Here is a 16145-nt window from a genome sequence, read left to right on the forward strand (position 1 = left end):
TCTTCAATGTCAAACCTGCATGAGTCAAATAATGAATAACAGAAACTAGATTTTTAGCTTAGCTTAGTTCATAAACAAAGTATTAATTTTCTTTTAAAGGGAAAATCCTGGGAAAGAATGTTTTGCAAAGAATAAACATTTTAAGTGTTTTTAGTAGAAAAAATTAAACTTATATTTAAAAAAAAGCTGCAGAATGTAATTCTTGAAAATAATGAGGGGAAAATAATCCTTATTTAACATATGTACTCAGTTTCTGCTGTTTAAGCAGTTCCCTAAATTAAACACATGGGATATATTATTCAGCAACATATTATATTGAATGTGTTTTTCTCTTTCTGTACAGTCAAAGAAAATATATATTATTTACCTTTCAAAGTTTAAAGATCCTGAAATGGTTCCCGTTTGTAGCCAGTTATCTTCTCAACTCAACCGTCTGCAGGCTGAGCGTTCTGCAGACAAACCAACTTTATCATGTCTGAACAATGACTTCTGACTTTTGTTTAAAGGAAATGGGTGCAGAGATGATGTGATAAGTAAATTTCTTTATCAACAGGAAGAAAACATCTAAGATCACAACAAAATGTTTAAGTTTTTAAAACTCAGTTTTCATGAATCAAGTTGTTTCAATTCAATTCAGTTAATTTATATAGCACCAATTAACAACACATATCTCAGTGTTCTTTAGAAAACAAGTGCATTTAACTTAAATTACTAGTTTAACTTACATCAGTTTAAATCATTCATGTTCTGGACTCTGCTCCACAAGCAGCTCCTCATCTGTAAACTATTACTGTAGAGAAGAAAAGCTGCAGTCATGGAACATTTCACATTAATACACATGTATGCAACAGGGACCAGTATGGAGATGCTGGTGCAGGATGTTCTGCATTGGTCTCTTCTGCTGTTGCTTCATCACCATGTTGGTTCTTCTATCTCCTCTGTGTGGCGTCAGCTGGTGGCTATGACTCAAGATGGGGTTTTCCAGCTTTGGGCCACATGACAGACTGGTGGGGGTCACTCTAACACATTATTGTGTTTTATGCTGTTTGAGAAATGAGGCCCTGCACACTGACAACTACTCTGTTTCTATCTGTGTGCAAAATAAAATAATACACATTGTCAGAGAATATTGTTACAGAAATTTAATTCTGAATACAAAGTTATTCTTTCAGATGAAGAGACAAGAAGATGAAAAAACAAACCTTCACAATGTCGTCAAGCAAATTTCTTATCAAACTCCTACCAAACCCTCAACATTCATTCATAACTTACAAATATTTTCATACCAAGAAAGTTACATTTTTACATTTTTCCAGCTCATCATGCTGTGTTCATAAAATCCAAATAAAATGTGACAGACCCAAATAATCTTCATGTGTACATGGTTGTACAATGTTCAGAGAGTCAACAGCGTAAAAATAATTTTAAAAGGCTCCTGTAGCCACCAGGCTGTGTTAAAATGTGTCTGTTTTTTACACCATGTCAAACACGAGATGTTTCCTGTTTCTGCCAATTTCTCACAATCTAAGCAGCAGTTTTGCTTCATCACAAGAGATTTTCGGGTTAAAAAGTCTTGAGTTTTGGAGAAATGTTAGTTTCTCCAGGGACTGTTTCTCTGTCCAATTGAATGCTTTTGTTCTATATAATGAACATTTCAATTAAATTCCTCATATTACTATTAGATACACACTATGTGGTTCAGAACAGTTAATTTGCTGAAAAGCTGAATTGGTTAATCCAAAGCAGAATAAAGAAAGTCTTACTGTTTTCAGCATTTTTCAAACATTTCAAATGACACTTTCTAAATGTTGTACCTGGTTTAATCCAACATGTCGGATACATTAAAAAGTCAAATAACTTAAACATGTTGGAGATTCAGAAGCTGAGACAACTCTGACAAGCAGGTTGTCATTTCAGTTGTGGATTTAGTATTTAAAAGATCATAAAAAAATCTAAATATATAATCTGAAAGCAATATATTTGCAAATAATCCCAAAGTTCACTTTGAAGATATGTGTGTTTCACGGGAACCTAAACTGCTGTAGACCGAACAGCGGACATGCTGACATCATCAGTGCTGCTGATCTCCTGATTCCTGGACGTTACACAGCAACACAATGAGGTCAAAAGCCTGTCAACTGCACTTTCCTCAGGAAAATATACAAAGCTGAGTCTGCAAGAGGACTAAGATAAAGACCAATTGTAGACACAGCAAAGAAGATTGAATATTTCTTGTGATTCTCCAACAGATAATACATCACGTTGGAAGAAAAAGCAAAATATATATGAGCAAAACCACAACCAGGATGGAAACAATTCGACGTTTTTCCTCAGCAGCAACACTGCGAGCTTCAGACAGAGTTTTCGTGGTTCCAACCAGGCAGAAGATGAACAAGAGAAGAGGTGGGAGAACACCAGCAACCTGGATGATTTTACAATATGATTTCCAGAAGTAGATAAATGCTAAGATTAAAAGAAGAGAAAGGATCCAGACTGTGACACAGATCAACACAGACGTCTTGAAGTTTCGTCTAAATCTGTACACAGCGGCTTGGCAATGACCAGATACCTGGAATAAAAGATACACGCTGTCAGATGAAGTAGCACAATAGTATATATTACTGCATTGTTATTTTTACAGACATGTCTGTTTAATTCTTTTACAAGTAATCATGTCAGCAGTTTTTAGGCACATAGTGCAAGAAGCACGTGCACCTGAAAGGTCAGTTAAAGTAAGTGATAAGTACAGCGGGCAAGACAGGTTTAGAGTAGGTGTCGATGTATCAAGTTGGTTCTTATTTCCAATGTGTGTATACGTGTATGTGTGTGTCAAAGCTGGATGTGGTTTAACAGATTTGTATAAAGATTATGTACAGCTGCACTGTGCTTGTCGTCACCAGCGACAGCCTCAAACGCTTCAACGACCTTGAAATAAAACATTTAAAGACAAAGATCGATCTCCATCATTCCTTAAGTTTCTCTGTCCTTTAAGAATTTCCATAGCACAGACTTTATTGATGTTATTATTAATGCACATGTAAACAGTATTTACCTTTCCAGGGAGACACACATCATGAATCCAATGCTGGCTGTAATGCCAAAATCGAGGGCACAATAAGAGGCATTATTAGCAGTAAGAGATATTATAGGAACTCTGCTGCAGTACTGGATGACATCAGAAAGTAGAAGGTTGAAGATGTAAACTGGAGCAATGTGATCTTCTTTCACCTGCAGGGGAAACAAACAAGAAGAAAATGAACAAGGGGAAGGGCAGGAAGAAAATAAATGTCAAGATGTATGCATATATCTGCATGTATGGATTGAATGTAATAGCTAGCAATAAAGGAAGAGGAAGGACCCAGACCACAATGCAGACCACAACAGATGTTCTGCTGTTTCTCCTGAATTTGTACCAAACTGCTTTGCCAATGACCAGATACCTGAAATAAAAGATCAACTTATTTAGTATTTGGAGGCAGGTGAAGAACAGACACGCTAATGGAAATATAGAAATATAAAATTCAGAGAAACATGATCACCTTTCCACTGAGATGCACATCATGAATCCCACACTGACTAATATTCCCCATATACAGAAGAAACCAGGGATGACATCATCCGTAGACAAACTCATAGGAATTCTGCTGCAGAGCTGAACGAGATCAGAAATGAGAAGGTTGATGATGAAGACTGGAGATCCCTGATCCTTTTTCAGCTGCAGGACAGAAAACAGGAAAAAGTCAAACAGGAATGTTCATAACATGTGGGACGTTTCCTGTTACTGAGGGAGGAACAATGTTTAAAGGGAGAAGCAATATGTCAAATAATTTATTTAAATTTCACTGTACTCACCTGCAGAAAAACGGCCGTTATGAGCACCAGAGTCAAAGGAAGTCCAATCCCGATGGTGATCACATTTATCCAGTCTAAGAATCCACCGTTCTCATCAGTGTTGTTGCTTCTCTCGCTGTCGTTGAAGATCATGTTGCCGGAGTTGTAACAGTTTTCCCATGATGTCCAGTTGATGTGGAAAACTTTCATTCCTCAGTGTGGAAGCTGATTTGTGAAGGCAGTTTCTATAAACAATGATGGTTTGATTTCATGTAAACATTGTTCAGTTTAAGTTTTTGCATGTGTGTACAAGTCTTGAATAGAATATAAAAACGTCCTCTATGTTCTTCTTGTTTTTCAAGTACTGGCTGTAATTCAGCATGTTTAGGTTGACCAGATTTGATTTGGACACTTCGGTGTCACAGTAGATGTTACTGTTACTAAGGGTTAGGATTACAATGTTTTAATCAACCGTTAACGGATTGGAGATGTTTTTTAGCTTCCATCCACATCAACATCCTGGTTCGGGTTTCTCCATAGAAAGTAAATAGTTTCAAAGACAACAGTCAGTTTGTATAGTTTGTGAAGAAACTCTGTTTTATATTTGTCTGAGTTTTTCATCAAATAGGTAACCATGAAAGTCCTTACAGGTCACGAACTTCAGGTTGTGTCAAGTGCAGGGAATCTCCTTCAATCAATATGTTAGACATTAATCTTCAGAATCTGGATTTGCTTTAGTAAAACCAAATGTTCACCATCCGCATGTGCAGCAGATCTGAATGAAAATCCAGAGTACTGAATTGGAAATCTTCATCACTGTTCATCGTCTCAGTAAATGTCTTTCAAATGATAAAAGCGCAAGAAATTTCCGTTTCAGTCAAGCACAAAACAATGTTCACTATAGAAGACATAAAACAAAACATTTCATCCTGTAACAGTTAAACTTTAAAAACATTAATCATTTGCTCTCTTTGATTTCCACCATCTCAACAGCAGAATGGCAAGAAAACAAACATAACTCTTAAATGTGCAATGTTATTAGCAATAATAATCTTATGAGTGCATGACTTACATTTTGCTTGTCCAAAGCCAGTTAGGTTCATGCAGCCAGAGATTCTTTAACACGCTCACACATTCATCTATGGGCAGAGAGCTACTGTTCTGATGTTTCTGTAGCATTAATTGATTTGAAGAAACTGAGCACTCCTAAGACTGTAGGATAAATTATCTCTTATTATGTTGGTTTTAATGCTTTCCTAAGAAACCATTTGGAAGAAAATCTTATTATTAAGTAACGGCTCCTAGAGTCTAATGGGTTGTGATGATGTAAGACTGAATAAAAACTGCTAAGTGCGCTAAGATTATTGTGGGTTTTTAAAGTAACATGTGGAACATTTTGGTCATGTGACGATGCCGACTGCTGCAAACTGCACCAAAAATCACAGCCATCATTGATGCACCTCAAACTGAAAATGTTTTTTCTTTGACTGTTGGGAAGTGATGGATATTTTATTCCCAACTTGGAGACGTCACATGGAAGTGGAGAGTTTGTAAAAGGTGTAAGATATGCTGACACCACAACAGTCTTTGACTCACTTCAGTTCACCAGTACTTACCTCACTTCCCAGTTTGCGTTTCCTTTGGCTTGAACAAAGCAGCCTGATAAATTTGACTGGCAGCCAATTAGAAGGATGAGTTTCACCATCCATCCTCTTACACCCTTGTCCCTCAGTGGGGTCAGAGGGTGCTGCTGCCTCTCCAGCTAGTGTACCGGGCGAGAGGCAGGGTCACCCTGGACAGGTCGCCAGTCTGCCGCAGGGCAACACAGAGACACACAGGACAAACAACCATGCACACTCACACCTAGGGGCAATTTAGACAGACCAATTAACCTGACAGTCATGTTTTTGGACTGTGGGAGGAAACCGGAGTACCTGGAGAAAACCCACCATGCACAGGGAGAACATGGAGACTCCATGCAGAAAGACCGGGGCCGGGAATCGAACCCAGAACCTTCTTGCTGCAAGGCAACAGCTCTACCAACTGCGCCACTGTGCAGCCCAGATGAGTTTCACATTTTAATAAATTATTTTAACTTATATTTTAAAATACCAAGCATGTAAAAATAGATCAAATTTTATGGTAAAAATATACAACTAAACATTTATTATTAGATTTTTTTGCATTTCCTTCTGATCTCCAACTTTCTGAGGGTCCTCTACTGCCCCCTGGTGGCCAGAACTTGTGCGCTAACCCGAAAGAACTCACCGCAGTTCCTCTGTGACGAAGGCCTGGCGAAATTCAAGCGTGACAAGTTTTTAGTAGAAAGATATGAAATCCTGCTTTAGTTAAGGATTTTGGTTTTGATCAGTGAAAAAGAGCAATTAGTTCTGATAAAAATCTGAGTGGATATCAAAAAGCTTTTACTCAAAAGTTTCAGGATATTTGATTTGTAAAAGAAATAACTCAAAACGCTGTTAGAATTTTTGCTTTACTCAAAATAAACAGCTAAAATACAAATGAAGTATCTTCCCTGATTTGTTCATTTTTATATTTCCAGATATGAATTAAAATTGTTTACCGTTAAAAGCTGACAGGGCTCTTCTAGATGATTTCTCTCCTCTGGTGTTTGAAGGTTTGTTCGTTACATTGACAATCTGCAGAATTTACCACTGGACTCAACATGCAGTTTGTTTCCACTGACAATCATTTGCACACCTGGTCATGCTCACTGCTTTCATATTTGAATACTAAACTGACTTTTATGCTCCTTCCTTCTCTGGAACTGTCAGTTTCCACAGAGTTTTGAATCAATCAAATATTATTTGTATAGCACATTTCAGCAGCAAGGCATTTCAAGGTGCTTTACATAAAAAAAGAAAAAATAAAAACAGCATGTGACATTGAATAAACAGTAAGAAAGAGAGAGATTTTGAACAAAAAAAGATAAGAACATACTTTTGTAGCGGAGTCTAAGCGCCTGTCGTCGCCCGACTCCGTCGTCCGTTTAACACGAGTATTATCCAGGCCCTGTGCACAGGACAAGGTCCTGTTTGAATGCAGCTTGAGTGAAAGGTGTGTAGATATTAATATTCATTAAAAAATGCAGAAATGTCTGACATCCAAAAGTCACCGTGGCAGTTTTTAACTGCATGATATGGCATCATAACAGACCCTGCTGTTTCTGCTCAATAAAACAGAAACTGTAAAGTTTTGTTTTGTGTCAGTCAGTCCTCTGAGAATTCAGGTTAGATTATTTTCTTGACAGAACTGACTGCAAAAGAGTGAAAGCATTGATACCCTACAAAAAAGCATTAAAATATTCCATTGGAGACACGTATGGACATAAAGCTGCAAACAATTCAATACTCTGATCTGTAACAATCTTCAGGCTGCAGGAGACTAAACTAAATAATCTTTCACAGATTCTTAGACTTTCATTTGTCTGTCACTCTGCTGCTGTCAGTCCTAATTCTCTGCCATGAGGTCCAGTGAAGGATATTTCTATTAACCCCATACTAGTTCAGTAGCCAGAGCCAAAGGTCTTTGAGGAGAAAGCTGCCAACAGGCATGGCTGCGTTTGGCCTCAGAGCTACTCAGACTTCCTACCTTATACCAAACTGAGGCCAGGCAGTTGATTGAATGAAGGAAACTATTTAAGTTTTCTTGTCAGCAGCTCAGACAGATCCATCAGAATTCCTGTTTTGGTAAAACTCATGAGGTTTATGGGCCTGGATCTGATGAGTGACATCAAATTGACCACAGGGCCAAATGTGGGGTACCAGAAGAGCGTCAGTACGTGTCGCTGCAGCCAAAGTTTTGAGTTATTATTGTCTTTGATGAGCTGTTGAGCATTTATGATTCCATGAATTGTGTTATATAAATAAACTTTGTCTTGTTTTACCAGGTCACAGTTCACCATGTCCAATATCCGTCTCCCTCTCAGAAGCTTCATGTCTTTCTGCTTCCTGATGCTCTGAGGTTTTCCATCACATCACTCACTCATGAGCCGAATTTGCTCTTCTGCGGCATCGTGTGGACAACAAAGGTACAGCAGGCAAAATGAAGATGGGATGAGTGAAACTTTACAATTATTTTATTAAAAATTAGATTTGTGATGCTAAACATGGTCTGAATTTTGTCTCAATCTGTTTTTATGACACAATGACTGGATCAAAAGAAAACTGGAAACAAACGGAGGAAAATGGTTTAGTTTATTCTGCAGCATATCTCCTCTCTACTGACTTTTCTGCTTCATCGTTTACCTCTTACATGTTGCAGCTTGGACACATTGTCAGCGACGAACCTACGATCATCAATCTTCCCTGCCAAGAAGTATTTGCTGTGCAAATTTATTCACATAATTTCAATTTGCATATTTGAATAAAAGATGCATAGTTAAGCCAACAAGAGGGCTAAGACTGTAATTTTAATGCTTTTCCCCTAACATATACTTTAAATCTGAGTGTCTTGACCAAAATCTAAATGACACAAAGAATGCTGAATATCATATTTGACATTTATTCATATTACATCTGAGATAAGTTGCATAATATCTTTGTTCTGTGGAGCATTGGGCTGCCACCCAATCAGAGGGAAAATATCACTGCATCTTTTTATAATATAAAAACTTTATCATACTGCAACATATATTCTAGAAAAAAATCAATTTCTTCATAGTTGAAAAAATGTTAATAAAAAAATCAAATGACACCAGCAAATATTTAATTTAACAGAGACATAACTATATAACAAAGAAAATATAATTTGTATAAATGCTTTTTCATCAATTTTCAAAACTTAGACAGATTCCTAAATTAATTTTTCATACTCAAACGTTTGCTTGCTTTTTCCATTAAAAAATAAAACTGCTCATATATTACTATAAAACATTATTATTATTATTATTATTATTATTATTATTATTATTATTATTATTATTATTATTATTATTATTATTATTATTATTATTATTATTATTATTATTATTATTATTATTATTATTATTATTATTATTATGCTGGAAATAAGACTTGATGTTTCCATAAATTTGTCATTTTACCGCCACTAATGTGACGTGTTTGTAAACATTCTGCTACATGATGCAGAATGTCACCATCTAGTGGCCGGACACGAAAAAACAAGAACAAAAATCCACAAAGATTCACAAATTTATACAGAAAAATTACTGAGATTATTTAGTCCTTTTTCTAATACAAGTCAAGTTTAGTTGTAAATTTACGCAAGAGGATTAGGGCCACTGGAAAAAAAATATAAAACAGTCCTGACTTTAATCTCAGAAATCTGAGAAAAAAAAATGTCACAATTCTGAGAAAGATGTCAGAATTCTGACTTTAATCTCAGTAATTTCAGAATTCAGAAAAAAGTGACAAAACAGACAAAAAGATGAATATTTGGGACAAAAACGAACCTTTACAGTGCATGTTGTCAAGCAAATTTCTTATCATCACAAACTAATACTCAACCCTCAACATTCATTCAAAACTTATAAATATGTAGCATATTAATGGACTTTCAATGCAACTTTTAGAGCACCTTTGCATTAAAAGCATCATTATTTACCGAACGACACTTCATGACAACTGTCATAAACATTCATAGAGACTTCTTTATGTTCATGACAGTGTCATGTCATGTTTAAGACAGTGTCATGTCATGTTTAAGACAGTGTCATGTCATGTTTAAGACAGTGTCATGTCAGTCTGATCTCCTGATTCTTAGACGTTACACAACACAATGAGGCCCCAAGCTGGTTAAATGCACTTTTCCTCAGAAAAATATACAAAGATGAGTCTGCAAGAGGACTAAGGAAAAGACCAATTGTAGACACAGTCCAGAAGACTGAATTTTCCCAGTGTTTTTCCAACAGATAATATATCACGTTGGGGATGAAAAGCAGAACGTATGTAAGCAAAACCACAACCAGAATTGAAACAATTCGACGTTTTTCCTCAGCAGCAACACTGCGAGTTCCAGACAGAGTTTTAGTGGTTCCAACCAGGCAGAAGATGAACAAGGGAAGAGGGAGAAGGAGACCAACAGCCTGGATGATTTTTACTATATGACTTTCCAAAAGGAGATAAATGCCAAGATTATAAAGAAGAGAAAGGATCCAGACTGTGACACAGATCAACACAGACGTCTTGATGTTTCGTTTAAATCTGTACCACAGCGGCTTGGAAATGGCCAGATACCTGGAGTTAAAGATACACGCTGTCAGACATTACTGGTGTAATACTGTGAGACAGAAACAACAACATGCATGGAAACAGATATTTACCTTTCCAGGGAGACACACATCATGAATCCAATGCTGGCTGTAAGGCCAAAATCGAGGGCACAACGAGACGCATCATTAGCAGTACGAGATATTACAGGAACTCTGCTGCAGTACTGGATGACATCAGAAAGTAGAAGGTTGAAGATGTAAACTGGAGCAATGTGATCTTCTTTCACCTGCAGGGGAAACAAAATGAAAATAAAAACAGAAAATGTATTTCCAACTTCCTGCAACAATTATTTGATTCTATTTCCACAAAAATATCACATTACATATTTTTTTTATTATTTTTGATTAACTATTCTTACCCTCAGGCTCAGAAAGAACCAATCGTAATATAAAATGTTCATGTCAAACATACAGCTAAATCAGTGGTTCTTAACCTGGGTTCGGTCGAACCCCAGGGGTTCGGCGGAGCCTCTGCCCCGGAGATAAAGACTCACTTGTGTAAAGTCGTGATGACGCCCCGCTTTGCCAGCACTTGCTGCAGAGGATCACGTTTCATTGCTTAGCCAATCAGAGGATCATGTTACATTGCTTAGCCAATCAGAGGATCATGTTACATTGCTTAGCCAATCAGAGGATCATGTTACATTGCTTAGCCAATCAGAGGATCACGTTACATTGCTTAGCCAATCAGAGGATCACGTTACATTGCTTAGCCAATCAGAGGATCACGTTACATTGCTTAGCCAATCAGAGGATCATGTTACATTGCTTAGCCAATCAGAGGATCACGTTACATTGCTTAGCCAATCAGAGCTGCGGAGGAGCCCTGATTGAAGGAGCTCCACTCTCAGCAGGGATTTGAACTTGTGTCTTTATTTACTTCAGCAAAGCTCACAGTTTTTACCAAATCCTGTAGCTTTCAGTGAACTTCTAAATCTGCTCCTTAGTCGCATCTTTTTGGGGTTGCTACTGCCTCTAGTGGCGTGGGGGCTGTAACACAACTAATATAATTACATTACTAAATCAGAATACCACAAAGTATTTATTGTTTATTATTAATTTTTCATTCTCTTAAGAATGTAAAGCTAATTAAATGACCTAAACACCTAAAGACCTTAAAGTGGTTCCAGTTTCTCTCGATGGCCGACCTGTTGAAACTGTGGTAAATTTTAAATAACTTGGGTCGTTCCTGGACAGTCAGATCAACTTTGCTGAAAACACTGACTATATTTTGAAGAACTGATCTCAGAGACTTTACCTTTTAAGAAGACTTGGTGATCATGGGGTGACCCAACTAGAGCCTAGTTGGGTCAGATCATTGGTCCCCCAGAGTTGCGTTGCGTATATGACAATATGCTCTAATTGGGTCACCCATATGTCTTGAATTTGGGGGAAAAAATCATATTTTATTTATCACTACAGAAGGGTTCAGTGAAGGCGCATATGAAACTGGTGGGTTTGGTACCTCAAAAAAGGTTAAGAACCACTGATCTAAATATAGGTTAACATGTACTCACCTTTGATAAAACAGCAAACATGGCCACCAGAGTCACAGGAAATCCAATGGCAATAGAGACACAATTTGCCACATACAAGACTTGAATATATACATTGTTACTGGTTCTGTTAGATGCATCACTGTAGTTGGAGATGATCTGACTGAGGGAATCTTCCATTCTTCAATGTCAAACCTGCACAAGCAAAATAATGAATAACAGAAACGAGATTTTTAGCTTAGCTTAGTTCATAAACAAAGTATTAAATTTATTTTAAAGGGAAAATCCTGGGAAAGAATGTTTTGCAAAGAATAAACATTTTAAGTGTTTTTAGTAGAAAAAATTAAACTTATTAAAAAAAAAAGCTGCAGAATGTAATTCTTGAAAATAATGAGGGGAAAATAATCCTTATTTAACATACGTACTCAGTTTCTGCTGTTTAAGCAGTTCCCTAAATTAAACACATGGGATATATTATTCAGCAACATATTATATTACATGTGTTTTTCTCTTTTCTGTACAGTCAAAGAAAATATATATTTACCTTTCAAAGTTTAAAGATCCTGAAATGGTTCCTGTTTGTAGCCAGTTATTCTTCTCAGCTCAACCGTCTGCAGGCTGAGCGTTCTGCAGACAAACCAACTTTATCATGTCTGAACAATGACTTCTGACTTTTATTTTAAAGGAAATGGGTGCAGAGATGATGTGATAAGTAAATTTTCTTTATCAACAGGAAGAAAACATCTAAGATCACAACAAAATGTTTACGTTTTTAAAACTCAGTTTTCATGAATCAAGTTGTTTCAATTCAATTCAGTTAATTTATATAGCACCAATTAACAACACATATCTCAGTGTTCTTTAGAAAACAAGTGCATTTTAACTTAAATTACTAGTTTAACTTACATCAGTTTAAATCATTCATGTTCTGGGACTCTGCTCCACAAGCAGCTCCTCATCTGTAAACTATTACTGTAGAGAAGAAAAGCTGCAGTCATGGGAACATTTCACATTAATACACATGTATGCAACAGGGACCAGTATGGAGATGCTGGTGCAGGATGTTCTGCATTGGTCTCTTCTGCTGTTGCTTCATCACCATGTTGGTTCTTCTATCTCCTCTGTGTGGCGTCAGCTGGTGGCTATGACTCAAGATGGGGTTTTCCAGCTTTGGGCCACATGACAGACTGGTGGGGGTCACTCTAACACATTATTGTGTTTTATGCTGTTTGAGAAATGAGGCCCTGCACACTGACAACTACTCTGTTTCTATCTGTGTGCAAAATAAAATAATACACATTGTCAGAGAATATTGTTACAGAAATTTAATTCTGAATACAAAGTTATTCTTTCAGATGAAGAGACAAGAAGATGAAAAAACAAACCTTCACAATGTCGTCAAGCAAATTTCTTATCAAACTCCTACCAAACCCTCAACATTCATTCATAACTTACAAATATTTTCATACCAAGAAAGTTACATTTTTACATTTTTCCAGCTCATCATGCTGTGTTTCATAAAATCCAAATAAAAATGTGACAGACCCAAATAATCTTCATGTGTACATGGTTGTACAATGTTCAGAGAGTCAACAGCGTAAAAATAATTTTAAAAGGCTCCTGTAGCCACCAGGCTGTGTTAAAATGTGTCTGTTTTTTACACCATGTCAAACACGAGATGTTTCCTGTTTCTGCCAATTTCTCACAATCTAAGCAGCAGTTTTGCTTCATCACAAGAGATTTTTCAGGTTAAAAAGTCTTGAGTTTTGGAGAAATGTTAGTTTTCTCCAGGGACTGTTTCTCTGGTCCAATTGAATGCTTTTGTTCTATATAATGAACATTTCAATTAAATTCCTCATTATTACTATTAGATACACACTATGTGGTTCAGAATCAGTTAATTTGCTGAAAAGCTGAATTGGTTTAATCCAAAGCAGAATAAAGAAAGTCTTACTGTTTTCAGCATTTTTCAAACATTTCAAATGACACTTTCTAAATGTTGTACCTGGTTTAATCCAACATGTCGGATACATTTAAAAAGTCAAATTAACTTAAACATGTTGGAGATTCAGAAGCTGAGACAACTCTGACAAGCAGGTTGTCATTTCAGTTGTTGGATTTTAGTATTTAAAAGATCATAAAAAAATCTAAATATATAATCTGAAAGCAATATATTTTGCAAATAATCCCAAAGTTCACTTTGAAGATATGTGTGTTTCACGGGAACCTAAACTGCTGTAGACCGAACAGCGGACATGCTGACATCATCAGTGCTGCTGATCTCCTGATTCCTGGACGTTACACAGCAACACAATGAGGTCAAAAGCCTGTCAACTGCACTTTTCCTCAGGAAAATATACAAAGCTGAGTCTGCAAGAGGACTAAGATAAAGACCAATTGTAGACACAGCAAAGAAGATTGAATATTTCTTGTGATTCTCCAACAGATAATACATCACGTTGGGAAGAAAAAGCAAAATATATATGAGCAAAACCACAACCAGGATGGAAACAATTCGACGTTTTTCCTCAGCAGCAACACTGCGAGCTTCAGACAGAGTTTTCGTGGTTCCAACCAGGCAGAAGATGAACAAGAGAAGAGGTGGGAGAACACCAGCAACCTGGATGATTTTTACAATATGATTTTCCAGAAGTAGATAAATGCTAAGATTATAAAGAAGAGAAAGGATCCAGACTGTGACACAGATCAACACAGACGTCTTGATGTTTCGTCTAAATCTGTACCACAGCGGCTTGGCAATGACCAGATACCTGGAATAAAAGATACACGCTGTCAGATGAAGTAGCACAATTAGTATATATTACTGCATTGTTATTTTTACAGACATGTCTGTTTAATTTTCTTTTACAAGTAATCATGTCAGCAGTTTTTTAGGCACATAGTGCAAGAAGCACGTGCACCTGAAAGGTCAGTTAAAGTAAGTGATAAGTACAGCGGGCAAGACAGGTTTAGAGTAGGTGTCGATGTATCAAGTTGGTTCTTATTTTCCAATGTGTGTATACGTGTATGTGTGTGTCAAAGCTGGATGTGGTTTTAACAGATTTGTATAAAGGATTATGTACAGCTGCACTGTGCTTGTCTGTCTACCAGCGACAGCCTCAAACGCTTCAACGACCTTTGAAATAAAACATTTAAAGACAAAGATCGATCTCCATCATTTCTTACGTTTTCTCTATCCTTTAAGAATTTCCATAGCACAGACTTTATTGATGTTATTATTAATACACATGTAAACAGATATTTACCTTTCCAGGGAGACACACATCATGAATCCAATGCTGGCTGTAATGCCAAAATCGAGGGCACAATAAGAGGCATTATTAGCAGTAAGAGATATTATAGGAACTCTGCTGCAGTACTGGATGACATCAGAAAGTAGAAGGTTGAAGATGTAAACTGGAGCAATGTGATCTTCTTTCACCTGCAGGGGAAACAAAAAGAAAATAAAGACAAAAGATTTCCTTCCAACTTCCTACAACAATTGTTTGATTCCATTTCCACAAAAATATCACATATATTTTTTATTATTTTTGAACAACTATTCTTACCCAGAGGCTCAGGGAGAACCAATATTAATATAAAATGTATGAGATATCAAACATACAGCAAAATATAGGTTAACATGTACTCACCTTTGACAAAACAGCAAACATGGCCACCAGAGTCACAGGAAATCCAATAGCAATAGAGACACAATTTGCCACATACAAGACTTGAATATATACATTGTTACTGGTTCTGTTAGATGCATCACTGTAGTTGGAGATGATCTGACTGAGGGAATCTTCCATTCTTCAATGTCAAACCTGCACAAGCAAAATAACGAATAACAGAAACTTTAGCTTAGCTTAGTTCATAAACAAAGTATTAATTTTATTTTAAAGGAATCTTAAAGAATGTAAAGGAATTCTTTGGAATATACACATTTTAAGGGTTTTTAGTACAAAAAATAAAACTTATGTTAATGATAAGTGGAAAATTGGAAAATAATCCATATACCAGGTAGGTGGTAAATTTCTACCTTAATGGCATCCAGGAAAATCTTGATTCTAATGTGTCTTAGCAGTTTCATTTAACTAAACACCTGGGATTTTATTATTCAGCAACATATTATATTAAATGTGTTTTTCTCTTTTCTGTACAGTCAAAGAAAATATATATTTACCTTTCAAAGTTTAAAGATCCTGAAATGGTTCCTGTTTGTAGCCAGTTATTCTTCTCAGCTCAACCGTCTGCAGGCTGAGCGTTCTGCAGACAAACCAACTTTATCATGTCTGAACAATGACTTCTGACTTCTGTATTAAAGGAAATGGGTGCAGAGATGATGTGATAAGTAAATTTTCTTTATCAACAGGGAGAAAACATTTTACACATGTATGCAACAGGGACCAGTATGGAGATGCTGGTGCAGGATGTTCTGCATTGGTCTCTTCTGCTGTTGCTTCATCACCATGTTGGTTCTTCTATCTCCTCTGTGTGGCGTCAGCTGGTGGCTATGACTCAAGATGGGGTTTTCCAGCTTTGGGCCACATAGAGAGCCTGGTGGG

At 36.6% G+C, this 16145-nt stretch overlaps 2 protein-coding genes and 1 pseudogene across 2 annotated transcripts; all 3 read right to left on the reverse strand.

The window, feature by feature from the left end:
- Positions 1–2031: 2031 nt before the first annotated feature.
- LOC145555002 (uncharacterized) lies at positions 2032–4065 on the reverse strand (annotated as a pseudogene).
- Positions 4066–9274: 5209 nt separating this feature from the next.
- Positions 9275–11764, reverse strand: LOC103477194 (G-protein coupled receptor 4-like). Its single transcript, XM_008430141.2, has 3 exons — positions 11599–11764; positions 10133–10308; positions 9275–10046 (listed from the first exon to the last, which is right to left on the reverse strand). Exons 1-3 carry the CDS (start codon positions 11755–11757, stop codon positions 9545–9547), a joined length of 837 nt encoding a protein of 278 aa, XP_008428363.2. The 5' UTR covers positions 11758–11764; the 3' UTR covers positions 9275–9544.
- Positions 11765–12977: 1213 nt separating this feature from the next.
- LOC103477164 (uncharacterized) lies at positions 12978–15878 on the reverse strand. Its single transcript, XM_008430099.2, has 4 exons — positions 15764–15878; positions 15231–15404; positions 14844–15019; positions 12978–14348 (listed from the first exon to the last, which is right to left on the reverse strand). The coding sequence occupies exons 2-4, from the start codon at positions 15387–15389 to the stop codon at positions 13805–13807; spliced, it is 879 nt and encodes a 292-aa protein (XP_008428321.2). The 5' UTR covers positions 15390–15404; positions 15764–15878; the 3' UTR covers positions 12978–13804.
- Between the last annotated feature and the right edge of the window lie 267 nt (positions 15879–16145).

This window comes from Poecilia reticulata, chromosome 15 (assembly GCF_904066995.2).
Source record: "Poecilia reticulata chromosome 15, P_reticulata-male-v2, whole genome shotgun sequence".
Classification (NCBI taxonomy): Eukaryota; Metazoa; Chordata; class Actinopteri; order Cyprinodontiformes; family Poeciliidae; genus Poecilia; species Poecilia reticulata.